Here is a 14596-nt window from a genome sequence, read left to right as displayed (position 1 = left end):
GATCACTTTCTTTTTAGGCCTTAACTAAATCAATAAATTAAACTGGTTTTTCTTTCCATTTCCTTCACAGCATTACACAATAAATAAATAAAAATAAACACAATAAAATATCCAGTTTATGCTACAATGTTAATAAAACATTTATTTTTAAATTGCTTGAAAAATATCGATTGTTTTGGTAGAGCAGCAAGAATTCTTTATTTTGTGCTTTTGATGTCTTGAACTTACCTCTCAAATTCTCTTGTCTTTGTGCATTCTTGGGCTCCTTTACTAATCACTATTAAGAAATCTTGTGTCAAAACAAATGGCACACGCTCTCGTTTATAACCAAATTTTTTCTTCTTGTGATCCAAAAAGTGTCCAAAATCTATATGAAACAGCTTTCAAAAATAAGAAATTATGTTATAGTTTGACAAATGCAGAAATACAATGTCCTGAATTAGTAAATTTAAGAATGTCGAGGGACTTCCCTGGTGGTCCAGTGGCTAAGACTCCGTGCTCCTAATGCAGGGGACTCGGGTTCGATCCCTGGTCAAGGAACTAGATCCCACATGCCACAACTAAAAGATCCCTCATGCTGCAACTAAAGATCCTGCATGCCACAACTAAAAGATCCCACATGCCGCAACGAAGATCCCGCATGCCACAAATAAGACCCAGTGCAGCCAAATAAATAAGTAAAAAAATAAATATTAACAAAAAGAATGTTGACACATTTAAAAGAGGAAGCTATTACTTGTCCATCATCTTTAACCATGATGTTACTATTGTGACGATCTCCAATTCCCAAAATGAAGGTAGCAACACAATATCCAGCACATGAACGTGTAAATAGATCGATGGCTGCATCATATCTACAAAGAAGAAATAAACAACTTTGAGTTAGTATGGAAATACAGAATGATCCAGTCCAAACTGGGAAAAGATGGTCAAAGTTTTTAGTAAAGTCTGTATTAAAACAATGAAAACAATCACTGACATTAGGGAGAGGAAGTAATTATGTTTGAAGATCTGAGGAACTCTGGGATTCTCAAGTGTTCAAAGGTTTCTAAGAAAATTTCTAGATATTCTCTGACCAAAGCATAATTCTTCTTATAGTGAACAAATACTTATGTCATTAAAATAAATTTTTTCTAATCATTTTAACAATGAATTAGGAGTAAAATTTTTAATTTTAATTAATTTAACCTTAGCTTTTAAAAAAAGAATAAGCACTAAGAAAAACACATTTTAGATTCTTAAGGTGAATGTACAGGATTTCACCAAATTATAAGCAATTCTGATCATTTAAACTCAATAACCTCAAATATTTCAAAGGTTGAACATATCTTTTTCCAATGTAAATACAGTTTTTTTTTTCTTTTCTGGTCTAACTCAAAGAAATATACACAACCATTAAAAATCTTGTCTATCAGATACAAACTTCTACTAGCATAGAAAGAAAAGAATAATAAACTCACATTTCTCCCTTGTTCTTGTCTTTGAGCCACTGATGTAGTGTGTGGCTGTTGAACTGCAGGGCACCTTTCAGGCCTCCTTTACACTGAATTTGCATAATAGTGTGAGAATTTCTCACCACCTCAATAAGTCCCACACAGTCACCAATGGACAGACAACCATAAGGTAACATTCTGAAAAAGGAACAAGACTGCAGTTAAATGATGGGATTTTAAAACAGCAAATATTTTATCTTTTTTTTAATGTGAAGATCTAATTGGTTTTATTAGGAGATTGATGAATCGAGCATCATTCCATCTAGCAACTCGAAGGGCGCTCCCTAAAATAGCAAGGCTAATACAGGAATATTCTATTTGCAAATTTTTCATGCATGACCTTTACTCCTTTAACCTAGTTTTACTTTTCTTTTATTACAACATGACAAATATTCCTAGAAAAATCAAATTATCTGCCATCATTTATTATAACCTCCAACTGTGAAAGCATTTAATTGTATATGAGAAAAGCATGAAGAAAATTATTGTGGCTATTCAAAGTTTATAAACATTTATGACTTTAAAAATAATGGGTGAATTTAAAGATGTTTAACTGACATCTAAACAATACCTTAGGGTAGCAGTTCTCAAGTTTTTGGTTTCAGGACTCCTTTAAAGTCTTAAAAATTATCAAGGATACCAAAAAGCTTTTATTTATTTGGGTTATATCTATTGACATTAGACATTAAAATGGAGAAATTTTAAAATTAAAATATTCATTAATTCATTTAAAGTAATATTTATACTCATTTATATAAAAAATACTATCTTTTACAAAACAAAAACCCTAAAAACAAACAAAAAAAACTTAGAAGAGTGACATTGTTTCCCATTTTTTCAAATTTCTTTAATGTCTGGCTTAATAGTATGCAGCTGGCTTCTCATGAATGCTTTTGTATCCAATCTAATGCAATGTTTTGACTGAAGCATATGAAGAAAATCTGGCCTCGCACAGATATGTATTTGGAAAAGGGAGTAATAGCCTTTTTCAGATAATTGTACATATTTTTCTTTCCTACTGTTCCAAAACTTGACAAGAGATAGTTTCTTAAGTTGCAATGTGGAATGTGAAACCATAACAGTAAACTTTTCATACTCTGTTACATGAAGACCCATTTGTTTATCTTGCCTCTGAATGGAATTTCTACCCATATATGACTTTATAATATCCTATATTGGTCATTTGGAAGATATTAGTTCACTGAGTTATGGAGATCTTCCAAATGTTGATCTCCTTTTCATTATACCAACTAAAAAAAAATCACAATTGTTAACATTATCACTGATCTCATCAGAAAAGTCTTTAATTTTGGGGAAGCTCATAGCAGTAGATACAAGGTTTTCAAAATTCTAATTTTTACTTGAAAGCTTAAATTTGATTTTTGACAACAAATACTGTCAGTTGTTCTCCCTGAAGAGTCTCATATTGTTCATTTTCAAGAAAATGTTTACCAAATATCCATGTCTGAATAATCATACCTTGTCTGTTAGTTATTCTTTAAGTAAAAATGATGTTCCATGATAAAAGCAGTTAGTTTAGCCCACAACTCAAATAACCCACCAATGATTTTTCCTTGATACAACCATACTTTGGTGTGCAGTCGAAGTGCTTTATGGGTATTTCCCATTCATCACATGTAATATTAAAAAGGACATGTAATCAAGGGTAGAGATGTGAGGATTTAAAGAGACAATGGAAAAAAAGCACCTAATATGCCCATTGGCACATAAGTACTGAAGTATGGTTTTTCTTGCTCTCCTGTTCTCATATGCTACTGTCCATTCTTTCCACCTTTCCTGTACTTCCTAAATTCCTAAAAGAGTAACAGTCTAAACTTATTTTTCTTTTTTCACTTAATTCCTTGTAGCTTAATTTCTATCACTCTACTGACTCAACTCTTCTTAAAGCTAACCATGAATCATCAAATCCAAGGCCTTTTTCATAGTTCTTATAACTCCTGAAGCACCTGATACTGTAAACTGTTTGTGAATCTCTCCCCTTTTCTGGGTTCTGTGAATCACTTACTCTGGTCTTCCTACCCTTTTGACCATTTTCCTTGTGGAATCTTTTCTTCTATCTGCTCTGGTAAATAAAGGAATTTCTTAAGGTGGTACTCCTGAGCATTTTCTCTTAATTTTATTACTGTTGAACATGCTCATAGCTTAAAGCGTTACATAGTCCTACAAGCTTATTATTAAAGATATTAAACTTTATAAAAATTTTAAATGTACTTAAGTTAAATTTACTTAAGTTTAATTTTAAATTTACTTATTAAGTTAAAATTTAAATTTATATTAAATTTATATTTAATATTTATATTAAATATAAATTTAAATTTAAATTTACTTAAGTTAAAAAACGTAACAACTTTCCAAAGATACAACTTACTTTCCAACGATCTAGCTCATTTAACTTTAGATACTTTTTTGTATAGCTCATTTAACTTTAGATACTTTTTTGTATAGCTACTAATTTACAATTAAATATTGTAATTACCAGAGTTACAGACAAAAGTACTTTTGAAGAGGGTGGACTTTGCCTGAATTTGCAAAGGGACAAGTAAAAGAAGGATAAAATATTAGACACAAAAATGACTAGGAGAAGATGTGGCAGGATAGAAAACTTGGAGATGATGCTGATAACTGGGAAGGTTGGGCAGAAACCAACAAAATGGCAAAAACTTTAAGATTAGTTGCTTTCATAAATTTTGCTGAAAAACTGACTCAAGATTAGAGAATTTATAAAGTTTTAGAATTAGAAAACTTATATAATGAAAGAAACCTTCTTTTAAACTCTTTAACTTCTGAATAAAAAATGGGGCCTTTTGTGTCTCTTGTCTCCTATGTCCTGTTCCTAAATACAGTTGGCCCTCTATAACTGAGGATTCTGGATACTCGGATTCAACCAACTGCAGATGGAAAATATTTGGGGAAAAAAATCCAGAAAGTTCCAGAAAGAAAAACTTGAATTTGCTGTGCCCTGGCAACTATTTACATAGCCTTTACATTGCACTAGGCATTATAAGTAACCTAGAGATGACAAAGTATACAGGAGGATGTGCACAGCTTATATGCAAATACTACGCCATTTTATATAAGGGACTTGAGCATCCGTGGACTCTGGCATTGGCGGTGGTCCTGGAACCAATCTCCTGCAGATACCAAGGAAAGATTGTTAGTGACCAGTTGCAGAGTCTTTATCAGCTTATTGGAAATAGCTCTTCTTACCTAGCTGAATCTCATTAGCTATTCTAAGCCAAGGAAGAAGAGGACAAATAGAAAGTACCACAGTGTAATCAACTAGTGTTAATTATCACTCCATACATTTATTTATAGATATATGCCTCTATATTGTTTATAATTAATATATTTTACAATTAAAATTTACTAATGGTTTACTTTTTCAGGATAACTTTCAGCATACATGTTGTCTTATTGGTTACCTACCGAAGATCAAGACCTTGATTTTGCCATATATTTTCCATAATGCGAATAATCTGAAGTGTTAGCATATCTTGCCGTAAATCTGAAATTCAAAGAATATGTATACCAACACTTAATGCCACAAGCACAAATTTGAGTATCACTTCATCACAATGTTTTCAAACAGAAAATATACAGAACTATGTTTGCTCTTCAAAATAATCTGTAAGGAAGCAATAATCTTAGTCTTTAACCCATTTCTAAAGTATCTGCATAAACACATCTGTATAACAATGTAGGATAACGTGGCATGTATTTCACAAAAAAATTAAATTAAAATATTTAAATTACTTATTTTTCTGAATCCTTAAACTTGAACATGTTTATATTAAAATATTTGGATTAACAGAATTCAGCGCTGAAAGGTCATTTCCTAATGAAAACCCATGAATGATACATTTGTTTAGTATATAAAAATGTATTCCCCCACAGCCTGTTCTCCAAATAAATTAGGACCTTCTTTTATGATTCCTCAGCAGACTACACTTTTCCTTTGTACCAGGGTTGTAATTTTGTTTTTGTAGTTATTTGTTTAATGTCTCTTTTCCCTGCTAGACTGTAAACTCTATAAGAGGGCAGGGATTCTGTTTTGTGTATTCTTACAACTTCAGGGCCTAGCATGTCAAATATTTATGGAGTGAATGGATACACAGCTGAACAAAATGATTTTCAGGCCTTCTGATTCTAAACCTAGTACTTCTTTCCTTTTCAATAATTATAAATACATATTCTAAAGGTTAAGACATTTGCTTAATATTATATATTTTACCACATGCATATTCCTTAAATGGCTTTCAATAATCTTCAGGGTTCATAAATATCCTGTGTATAAAAATATAACTAAATTCATGCATCATAAGTCCATTAATATTCTTCCTTACCATCCCCATTTTTAAAGATGATCTCATTGTTCTGAAAGAGTAATTCTGACATGATGTCTGGGTTCTCCCAATTCAACCACAGTGGCCTTTTTGCAGAGGACATAATTCGACACTCTTCAAGCCTTTAAAATAGTTGAAAAATTTACTAGGCACCTTAGCTTTGTTATTCTTTGTAGCCTCAATTTATTTTAAAATATATATACTATACAGCTTTTTGAAGTGTTATAACAATTTTAAACTTTCTCCTCAGTTTTATTTATGAATTAATTTCTGAGGTAGTATAAAGAAAAAATACATATTAAGCTTAAAAATTTCTTATAAATGGAATATGAATTTTCCACAAATATAGGGACATCTCATTTGTTTTACAGCTATTACATTCCATTTCTTATCCAATGATACCAGAAATTCTGGCCATAAAAAGTTTTAAATTCTATTATTAAAGTAGTAAAAACTCATTCTGAATAAATGCAGGTCTGAACTTAAGAAAATTTTACTACTCTTATTTTGCAGGGTAGGAAAAGGAGAGAGACAAGCATATATTATTGAACACAATGACATTCTGACTTTTTCAAGACGTTCTCCAGAGAAAGTACTTGTTTAAATGTATCAATAAAACTTCCAATAAAGTACCTTACCTGAGATTTCCCAGCTGATGAGCAGGGTTTAGAGGCGACAGAAAGCCCTGTAGAGCATCCATGAAATCTGGTCGCCGCATTTGCTCAACTAAAAATTTCATCTGTACCTGATAAATGAGCATAATCATGGTTAGAAGTTGATTTGATAAAGGTAAAACTAATTGCTAATCTCTTTTATACACTGGAACCTCATTATTGTGTAGTCTTTGAATCCATATCCTGGATTGGCTGCATTCTAATTAGAAGGGTTTCTATAACACAGAGCGCACAACTCAGACAGAGAGGTGAGAGTGACAGTACTGTGCACTTTCCTGTGACAAAAGCTCTGCATGCTGACCGAGGCAGTGTTCTGGCTCTAGAGCAGGGCTTGGTCAACTATGGCTTGTAAGTCAGTTGCCAGCTTTTGTAAGTCAAATTGCCTTAGAATATAGTCAAGCCCATTCACTTAGATATTGGTGCTTTCACACTAGAATAGCAGAGCTGAGTAGTTACAACAAACTGCATGGCCTACCAAGTCTAAAATATTTACTATCTAGCTTTTTAAGAAAAAGTTTGCTGACCTTTGTTCTAGAGGAAAAACTGTGGAGATATCACATTAGCTTAATAACCTTACTTTTAAGCTTTGCAGAAAACACCACATTCTCTGTTCAATAAAAAAGGTCTAGTGAGTCTAAAAGAAATTGTTGGGAAAAGTCTCATTCTATACTCAAGGTTCTAGTACGTAAGTGGAAAGAAACATCCTTTTTTAATCATTTTTAATCCACTGTATCACAGCCAATCTGTGATATGAAAACTTCACTTTAGAAGAAATGCTTATATTTACAAATTTAACTAATATCTAATTTCTTTTTTCTTACCTTAGTTACAATATAATAAATTTTATTATTTCAAAGCAGTCTAATTTCTTCTTGCTCACAATTCCAGCAGCAGAAACAATACAATTATTTTCTAATAACCTGTATTTGAACTTACATACCACAATTTCAATAAAATCAACTCAGTCACATACTGTATGACATTTAGATTAATACAGTAACTTTCTTTTTAAGTTGTTTTTTTCTTCAAGCAACATTAATGAAAATGTTGAAAAAATGTATTCAGTACTACTAATTTACATTGTCTGTCCTTTGGGGACTCACTAATAAACTGGGATTTTCTTTTTTCATTTCACTAGAGGTGAGGAATGATCTCACTTTTTACTGTAGGGTGTGTTGGACTGAATAAAGGATAAGGAGTAGGAAAAGGTCATGAAAACCTTTACATTTCATGTTCCTCAGGTACACTAAGCAAGACTGCAGGTGACTCAAGTGTGTGATATATTTACTGTGTGACTAAGAGTCCATTTTAAACTTAGAAATATAGAAACTAATTTCTTTCCACTCATTTTCAGGGTCATTATTAAAAGAAAAGAAATGACACAGAGTAAGGAAAAATCATTTTTAAGACTTAGGGCTGGGACTTCCCTGGTAGCGCAGTGGTTAAGAATCTGCCTGCCAATGCAAGGGTCACAGGTTCGAGCCCTGGTCCAGAAAGATCCCACATGCCACGGTAAAACTAAGCCCATGTGCCACGACTACTAAGCCTGCGTGCCTAGAACCCATGCTTCGCAACAAGAGAAGCCACAGCAATAAGAAGCCCACACACCACAACGAAGAGTAGCCCCTGCTCGCCACAACTAGAGAAAGCCCGTGCGCAGCAACGAAGACCCAACACAGCCAAAAAAAAGACTTAGGGCTAAACAACAAGGTCCTAATGTATAGCACGGGAACTATATTCAATATCCTGTGATAAACCATAATGGAAAAGAATATAAAAAAAGAATATATATATGTATATAACTGAGTCACTTTGCTATACAGCAGAGATTAGCACAATATTGTAAATCAACTATACTTCAATAAAAAAAATTAAAAAAAAGACTTAGGGCTATATAAAAGAGAAATGAAGGGAAAGAGGAGGGAACTAACATTTACTGGGCACCTCCCATGTTCTAGGGACTATGAGAGGTGCTTTGCATATCTTGTATGATTTAATTCTCACATCAACCCTATGAGGAAAGTATTATTCCCATTTTACAGATGAGGAAAATGAATCTCAAGAGACTAAATAATGTGTCTAACATTACATTGCTTGGATCCAAATCTTAATCTGCCTAATTCTAAGGCCCTGCATATATACTGGGCATATATACTGGGCTCTCATATACTGGGCTCATATATACTGGGCTCTCAAATAACCCTGCCCCACTGCAATGAAGGAGTCTGAAAAACAAACTGAAGAGTCACATACCTTTTGTGTTTCATCCTTCTTCTCTTGTTTGAGAATGTCAGTTAAGTTAATGAGCTTTTCCATAGCCTCAACCTGCCTATTCAGGTGCTTCAAATACATCCCACATGCACGGCAATAGGACTCCAAAAGCAGGCCAAACCTCTGACTAACTGTTTTATTGTGCATCTCAGATCTAAAAGGTCAGTGGGAGAGAGAGAGAGAGAGAGAGAGAGAGAGAGAGAGATTTTAATGAGTATACACATAACCTTTTTTAAGAAACCCATTTTCTAAATTCAAAAAATGTTATAATCATGTAACTAATACTAACTAATACAATCATACTAACGAATGACAGGTTTTAAATCATTTAAAACCTATCATTTAGAAGCAAAACAATTAAGTTTCAGGTAGTTCCTGGAAATATAAATTAAAAAAAAACTAGATTTTAGGTTTATTTCAACTACTTTTCATTTACTAATCTTAGCACAAAATACATAAACATGAAAAAAGGAAATTAGGCACAAAAATAATACAATGAATAGAGAGGGAGTGAAGAGCTCAGTGAACACTATTTGACTCTTCTGGCATACATGTCCCTTTTCTGTACTGTGTCTGAATTTAAGTTATTCTTAAATTTATTTTATTTATTTATTTTTGGCTGCATTGGGTCTTTGTTGCTGTGCACAGGCTTTCTCTAGTTGTGGAGAGCGGGGGCTACTCTTCATTGCAGTAGGCATGCTTCTCGTTGAGGTGGCTTCTCTTGTTGCAGAGCACGGGCTCTAGACGCATGGGTTTCAGTAGTTGTGGCACGAGAGCTCAGTAGTTGTGGCACGAGGACTCAGCAGTTGTGGCACGAGGGCTCTCGGGCTCTAGAGCGCAGGCTCAGTAGTTGTGGCACACGGGCTTAGTTGCTGCATGGCATGTGGGATCTTCCCGGAGCAGGGATCGAACTGGTGTCCCCTGCATTGGCAGGTGGATTCTTAATCACTGTGCCACCAGGGAAGTCCCTGAATTTAAGTTATTTTAAACCTAGTTTCTAGATTCCATTTTAAATTTATTTTAACATTTAAAAAATCATGTTAATTACAAATCTGTTTCTAAATTTATAAAAAAGTGCATGGTTTATGACCTCTCACTTTGTGTATTAGATATAGCATATTCTGCAAAATATTTTTTATTCTTAATTAGCTTATTTTCTAGTAAGAAACTTGGGATATTTGTCATTATTGTTCTGAATTCCAAGGCAAGATTTTTTGGGGGTGGGGGGATATCTTAATCCACACATATGGTGAAATCAATTGCAACATTAATCTGGACCTAGCAAATTTTACTTTGCTTAAAGTAGAATCAAAATCTTTAAAAATATTTTAGCTCTCATTCTTGTATAAAATTTAGTTTTAATTTTACTGCTTACTTAATGTTAAAGAGAAAAGGCTGAGGGAAGTTCATCACTGGTACAATATACTTTCAGTATGGAAAACTCTTCTAGACAAACAAAAACAACAGTATATAAGTAATACATATTTATACATCAACTGAGAATACAAGTAATATATATATATATATATAAAGAATTAAATGGGAAAATAATTTGACTTACTTTAAATGCCAAAAGAAAAAGTGCCCAATCCTTTGATTAGTCAATGCTTTTTTGAGTAAAAACCTCACAAGTAGGTTATCCAAATACTGTTCATATTTTAGGACCTATGTGATTAAAAACAAACAAACAAAAATAAAAACAACTCTACATCAATCAAGGTCAGTTTCTGCATGGTTGGATTTAAAGAAAAATTTTTTAGGAAGAAAACAGATACTACTGGTAATAAAACTGACTTTTAAAAATGCATAAACCCAGCTAATACAGTAGGTGTTGGAAGGTGCATGGATTTAGAATAAAACATTATTTTTCTATTTTACCTGTACTAGCTGAATTAGGTACTGAGAAAGTTTGTCATCTGTTAAATATTTTTCTAAGCATCGAACAGCAAAACCTCGAACCATAGGATCTGGGTAATTGCAGTCCAGAAGCTCCATAGCCTGTTCAGGTTTGATTGGAGGCCAATCTTTTACCAAGCAGTACATCTGTGTATGAGTGAGATAATAGATCATATTTAAAAACCAAAGATAGTTGTGAATGAACCCTCTTAAGACATTGTCTTAATTTCTTATTTTAAAATTAGATAAAAGCCCCCCTTATGAATTCAGTGCTTAAAATGTTTAGTTCTAATTAATTTTATCAGTGGAAGTTATGTAAACAGTATTTTTCTCTACTATACAGATCTTCCTCGACTTACAATGGGCTTATGTCTTGATAAGCCTATCATAAGTTGAAAATATTTCAAGTCAAAAATGCACTTAATACACATAATCTACTGAACATCATAGCTTAGCCTAGACTACTTTAAACATGCTCAGAACACTTACTTTAGCCCACAGCTGGGCAAAATCATTTAACACAAAGCCTATTTTATAATAAAGTGTTGAATATCCCATGCAATTTGTTGAACACTGTACTGAAAGTGAAAAGGAGAATGGCTGTATGGGTACAGAATAGTTGTAAGGATACTGGTTGTTTACCCTCATGATCATCCGGCTGACTGGGAGCTCTGGCTCGCTACTGCTGCCCAGTATCAGGAGAGACTATTTTACCACATATTGCTAGCCTGAGAAAAGATCAAAATTCGAAATTTGAAGTATAGTTTCTACTGAATGCATCTCACTTTCTCACCATTGTAAAGTAATAATATCTTAAGGTGAACCATGGTAAGTCGAGGACCATCTGTATTATCATTATTAATTAATTTAAAACATAGTCTATTTCATTTCTTACACTTATGCAGACTTTCTGAGAAAAAACAATTTGAATGACATACCAAATTTGTGCAACAGTTATTCAGTAATCTCAAACATGCATTTACCTGAGCTACTTCATCTCTAGAATTCCATTTAACAGACAGAAGCAATTTGGGTAGAATTTCAGGGATAGTTACACAATAGTGTCTGTGTGGAAAAGACAAAACAAAATAAAACAAACATTCTTACATGTTATTCAAAAGGCCTAGATGTCTAAATTTGTGACTATGCAATCTTTAAGAAGTTCCAAACACTTTTAAAACTTCTTACCATTACTAGCCTTCTTTAAAATCAAAACAAACCTGTGTTTAACACTATAGCTGCACATATATGTACATAGATACAGTTATAATGGCATGGAAGACTAAAGGAAAACCCAAACGGAGGACAGGTATTTAGGGAAAATTATGAATTTATGTTATAACACTATATAGTCCCTATTATTCATCTACTTATTCGGCATGAACCATGAGAAGAGTTACCACTTCTACTGTGGTCACTGGACAAAATTTATGTTTAAATGAACTTTCTGCAGAAATGCACTGCAACTGCCTTATTTAAATAAACCAGGGTACACTTACCAAGTTGCAGGATAATTTCTTCAGAAGTGAAAATAAGTATTACTTTAAGGAAGTGTAAGAAAAATGGAAGGAACTCCTAAAAATGAAAATATCTAGACCAATTAAATCACAACTAAATTGATCTAAAACTAAGGATTCAGAATTTTAAAAAAGCCTTCAATCTGCAAGGTTATTACCAATGCAGCATGATTTTCTAGAAATACTGATCGATACCCACAGTTCAAAAAAGGATAATGTTTGTAATTAAAAATCATGTAAATTATGCTTTATTTACTCTAATAGGTAATGGCAGAAGCATGGCAAGATCAGCCAAAGTCAGTTCTTTCTTCTGAAATAGAAGGAACAGAGACTCTATCTTAACACTTACCTGTGGCTCCACAGAAAATCTTTCTCTTGCTCAGTGATTTCAGATAGAGGATCTCGTGTACAAATTGCTCGGAGCTGTTCTTTATCATTTTCTCTTAATTCATTGTCTCTAGCTAGTCTGTTACTCTGTAAAATAAAGTAATATCTTATATAATTTTCTTTGCCATACCCCCCCTCGATTCATGAGTGATCTGCAAAAAAAGAAAATTAATTTTCAATAAACTTTACATTGCTTATTAACTGTTAAAAAACAGTTTATTCTCATTGCAAGACTTTATTTTCAGGGATGGGGAGAACAAACTTAAGACAGTTATTTGTGGAACAAATCCAATAATTTACTTGGTTAACATTACCACCAACCAAAGAACAGTTAAGTGCCAAAATCAATCAGGGATAAGGCTCGATTTGGATACTAGGGGGTGGTAGTGAACAATTTACTTCTCTTCCAGATGAGGACCCTTCCTAGTATCCTATTAACTAATCTGCTAATGTTTCTGGAATAAGACAGAAAATTAAAAAGTAAAATAATAAAATAAAAATATAAATTCTTTCATAATCCTTCCCTGAAAATATCCTTATAATCACTTGCAAGGCTTTCTAATTTTAAAAGTAAAAATAAGGGAAAAAAGGAGAAAAAAAAAAAACATCCACATTAAAACACTGCACATTGAATGTTTGGAAACGAAAAAGAAAATACCATAACTTTTGGTGTAATTCCAATATTCCAGGTAATGTATTTATTCCCTTTAAATACAAATTTATTAACCGCATAGTGAATAATTATGAATGCATATTAATGTATCATGCAAAACACACACCCCTTAGGATGAGTTACACATATTCCGATTGGCTAAAAATGAAAGCAGACATCCATGCTACTTGGTTTTTATACATTTAAATATTGTTAATTTATCCAACAGCATAAAGAAATATTACTGGCACATATTCACTCAACAAATCTTTATTAATACATGTACTGTGAACCTTGTCCTGTTCTTACTGTTGGGTTCAGAAAATAGTAAAACACCCTGTATTAACAGAGCCTCTATTACAGTGGGAAATTAAATGAACAAATAAAAATACTGGAGTAGATATAGATAAGATACTCTGGGTGTTGTGACAGAGAAGGACTGAGTGGCTACTTTAGACTGGGTGTTCAGGAATGGCCTTTGAGAAGGTAATATTAATTTGTGATCCAAATGACAAGAAAGAACCATCCACACTAAGACCAGGGAAAGACTACTGCAGATGAAGGAAACAGTGAAAGTGCCCCAAGGAAAGAATGAGTTTGGTGTGAAGGAGGAACAGGAAGAAGACCAGGGCGTCTGAAGTCCAGTAGATGTGGGAGAGGAGTGACAGGAGGTCATGTTCAGAGAATGTAAAATTTGCAGGTCAGGGTAAAAGGTCTGGATTTTACTTTTAGCAAAGCTATTTCAAGGATGAATACTATTACTTGATTTACCTTTTATAAATATTATTCTGGTTGCTTTGGGGAAAGCAGGAGACCAGTTAGGAGGCTACTGCAATAGTCCAGGTAAGAGAATACTTAACCCTCAACTCATCAGAAAAAGGAGTCATTAAAACTTATCATCTGGGTTCCAATGGACTCTTAGTTCTTTTACTTACTGATTTTTGTTTATATTTTTAATACAAAATAATTTAAAGAAGAATAAAGTGATGGTGAAAAACAATTTTATTAGACATCCTAATAAGAATATAAACACAGTAAAACCAAATTTATAATCCAAAATGGGCAACATACGTTGAATGCAACAAACTTGCTCATCAACTGTCATGTGTGAGCCTGAATATATCCATCTTGTGAATACTGATTCCAGATTTCAAATACATATCTAATAACTTCTAGTTTATCATTACTTCTGGTATTTCTTCTCACATTTGCATTGTCAAAATACTTTTGAAAACTTTGATGACTCATAATTTTATTGAAGAAAGGACAACCATCTTCTTTGCTTCATAACTGCAAAACATTTCTATTTTTTGTACTTACAGATATCAGAATAATCAATCCA

General features: G+C 33.0%; 1 protein-coding gene across 2 annotated transcripts in view; it reads right to left on the bottom strand.

Moving 5' to 3' along the window:
- Nucleotides 1-14596, bottom strand: part of PIK3CA (phosphatidylinositol-4,5-bisphosphate 3-kinase catalytic subunit alpha) — a 113025-nt gene that overhangs the window by 6676 nt on the left and 91753 nt on the right. The window contains exons 10-20 of one of the 2 annotated variants that reach the window (XM_067738096.1): nucleotides 12565-12689; nucleotides 11682-11763; nucleotides 10681-10845; nucleotides 10364-10467; nucleotides 8785-8956; nucleotides 6496-6602; nucleotides 5858-5979; nucleotides 4941-5019; nucleotides 1461-1631; nucleotides 737-854; nucleotides 229-380 (exon numbers count right to left, since the gene is read on the bottom strand). In XM_067738096.1, the coding sequence (XP_067594197.1) occupies nucleotides 229-380; nucleotides 737-854; nucleotides 1461-1631; nucleotides 4941-5019; nucleotides 5858-5979; nucleotides 6496-6602; nucleotides 8785-8956; nucleotides 10364-10467; nucleotides 10681-10845; nucleotides 11682-11763; nucleotides 12565-12689 (1397 nt within the window). The other variant, XM_067738097.1, reaches the window with a different exon arrangement.

Source organism: Pseudorca crassidens, chromosome 5 (genome assembly GCF_039906515.1).
Source record: "Pseudorca crassidens isolate mPseCra1 chromosome 5, mPseCra1.hap1, whole genome shotgun sequence".
In the NCBI taxonomy this organism is placed as follows: domain Eukaryota; kingdom Metazoa; phylum Chordata; class Mammalia; order Artiodactyla; family Delphinidae; genus Pseudorca; species Pseudorca crassidens.
Note: the sequence above shows the minus strand (reverse complement) of the source record. Positions and strands in the feature narration are given on the sequence as shown.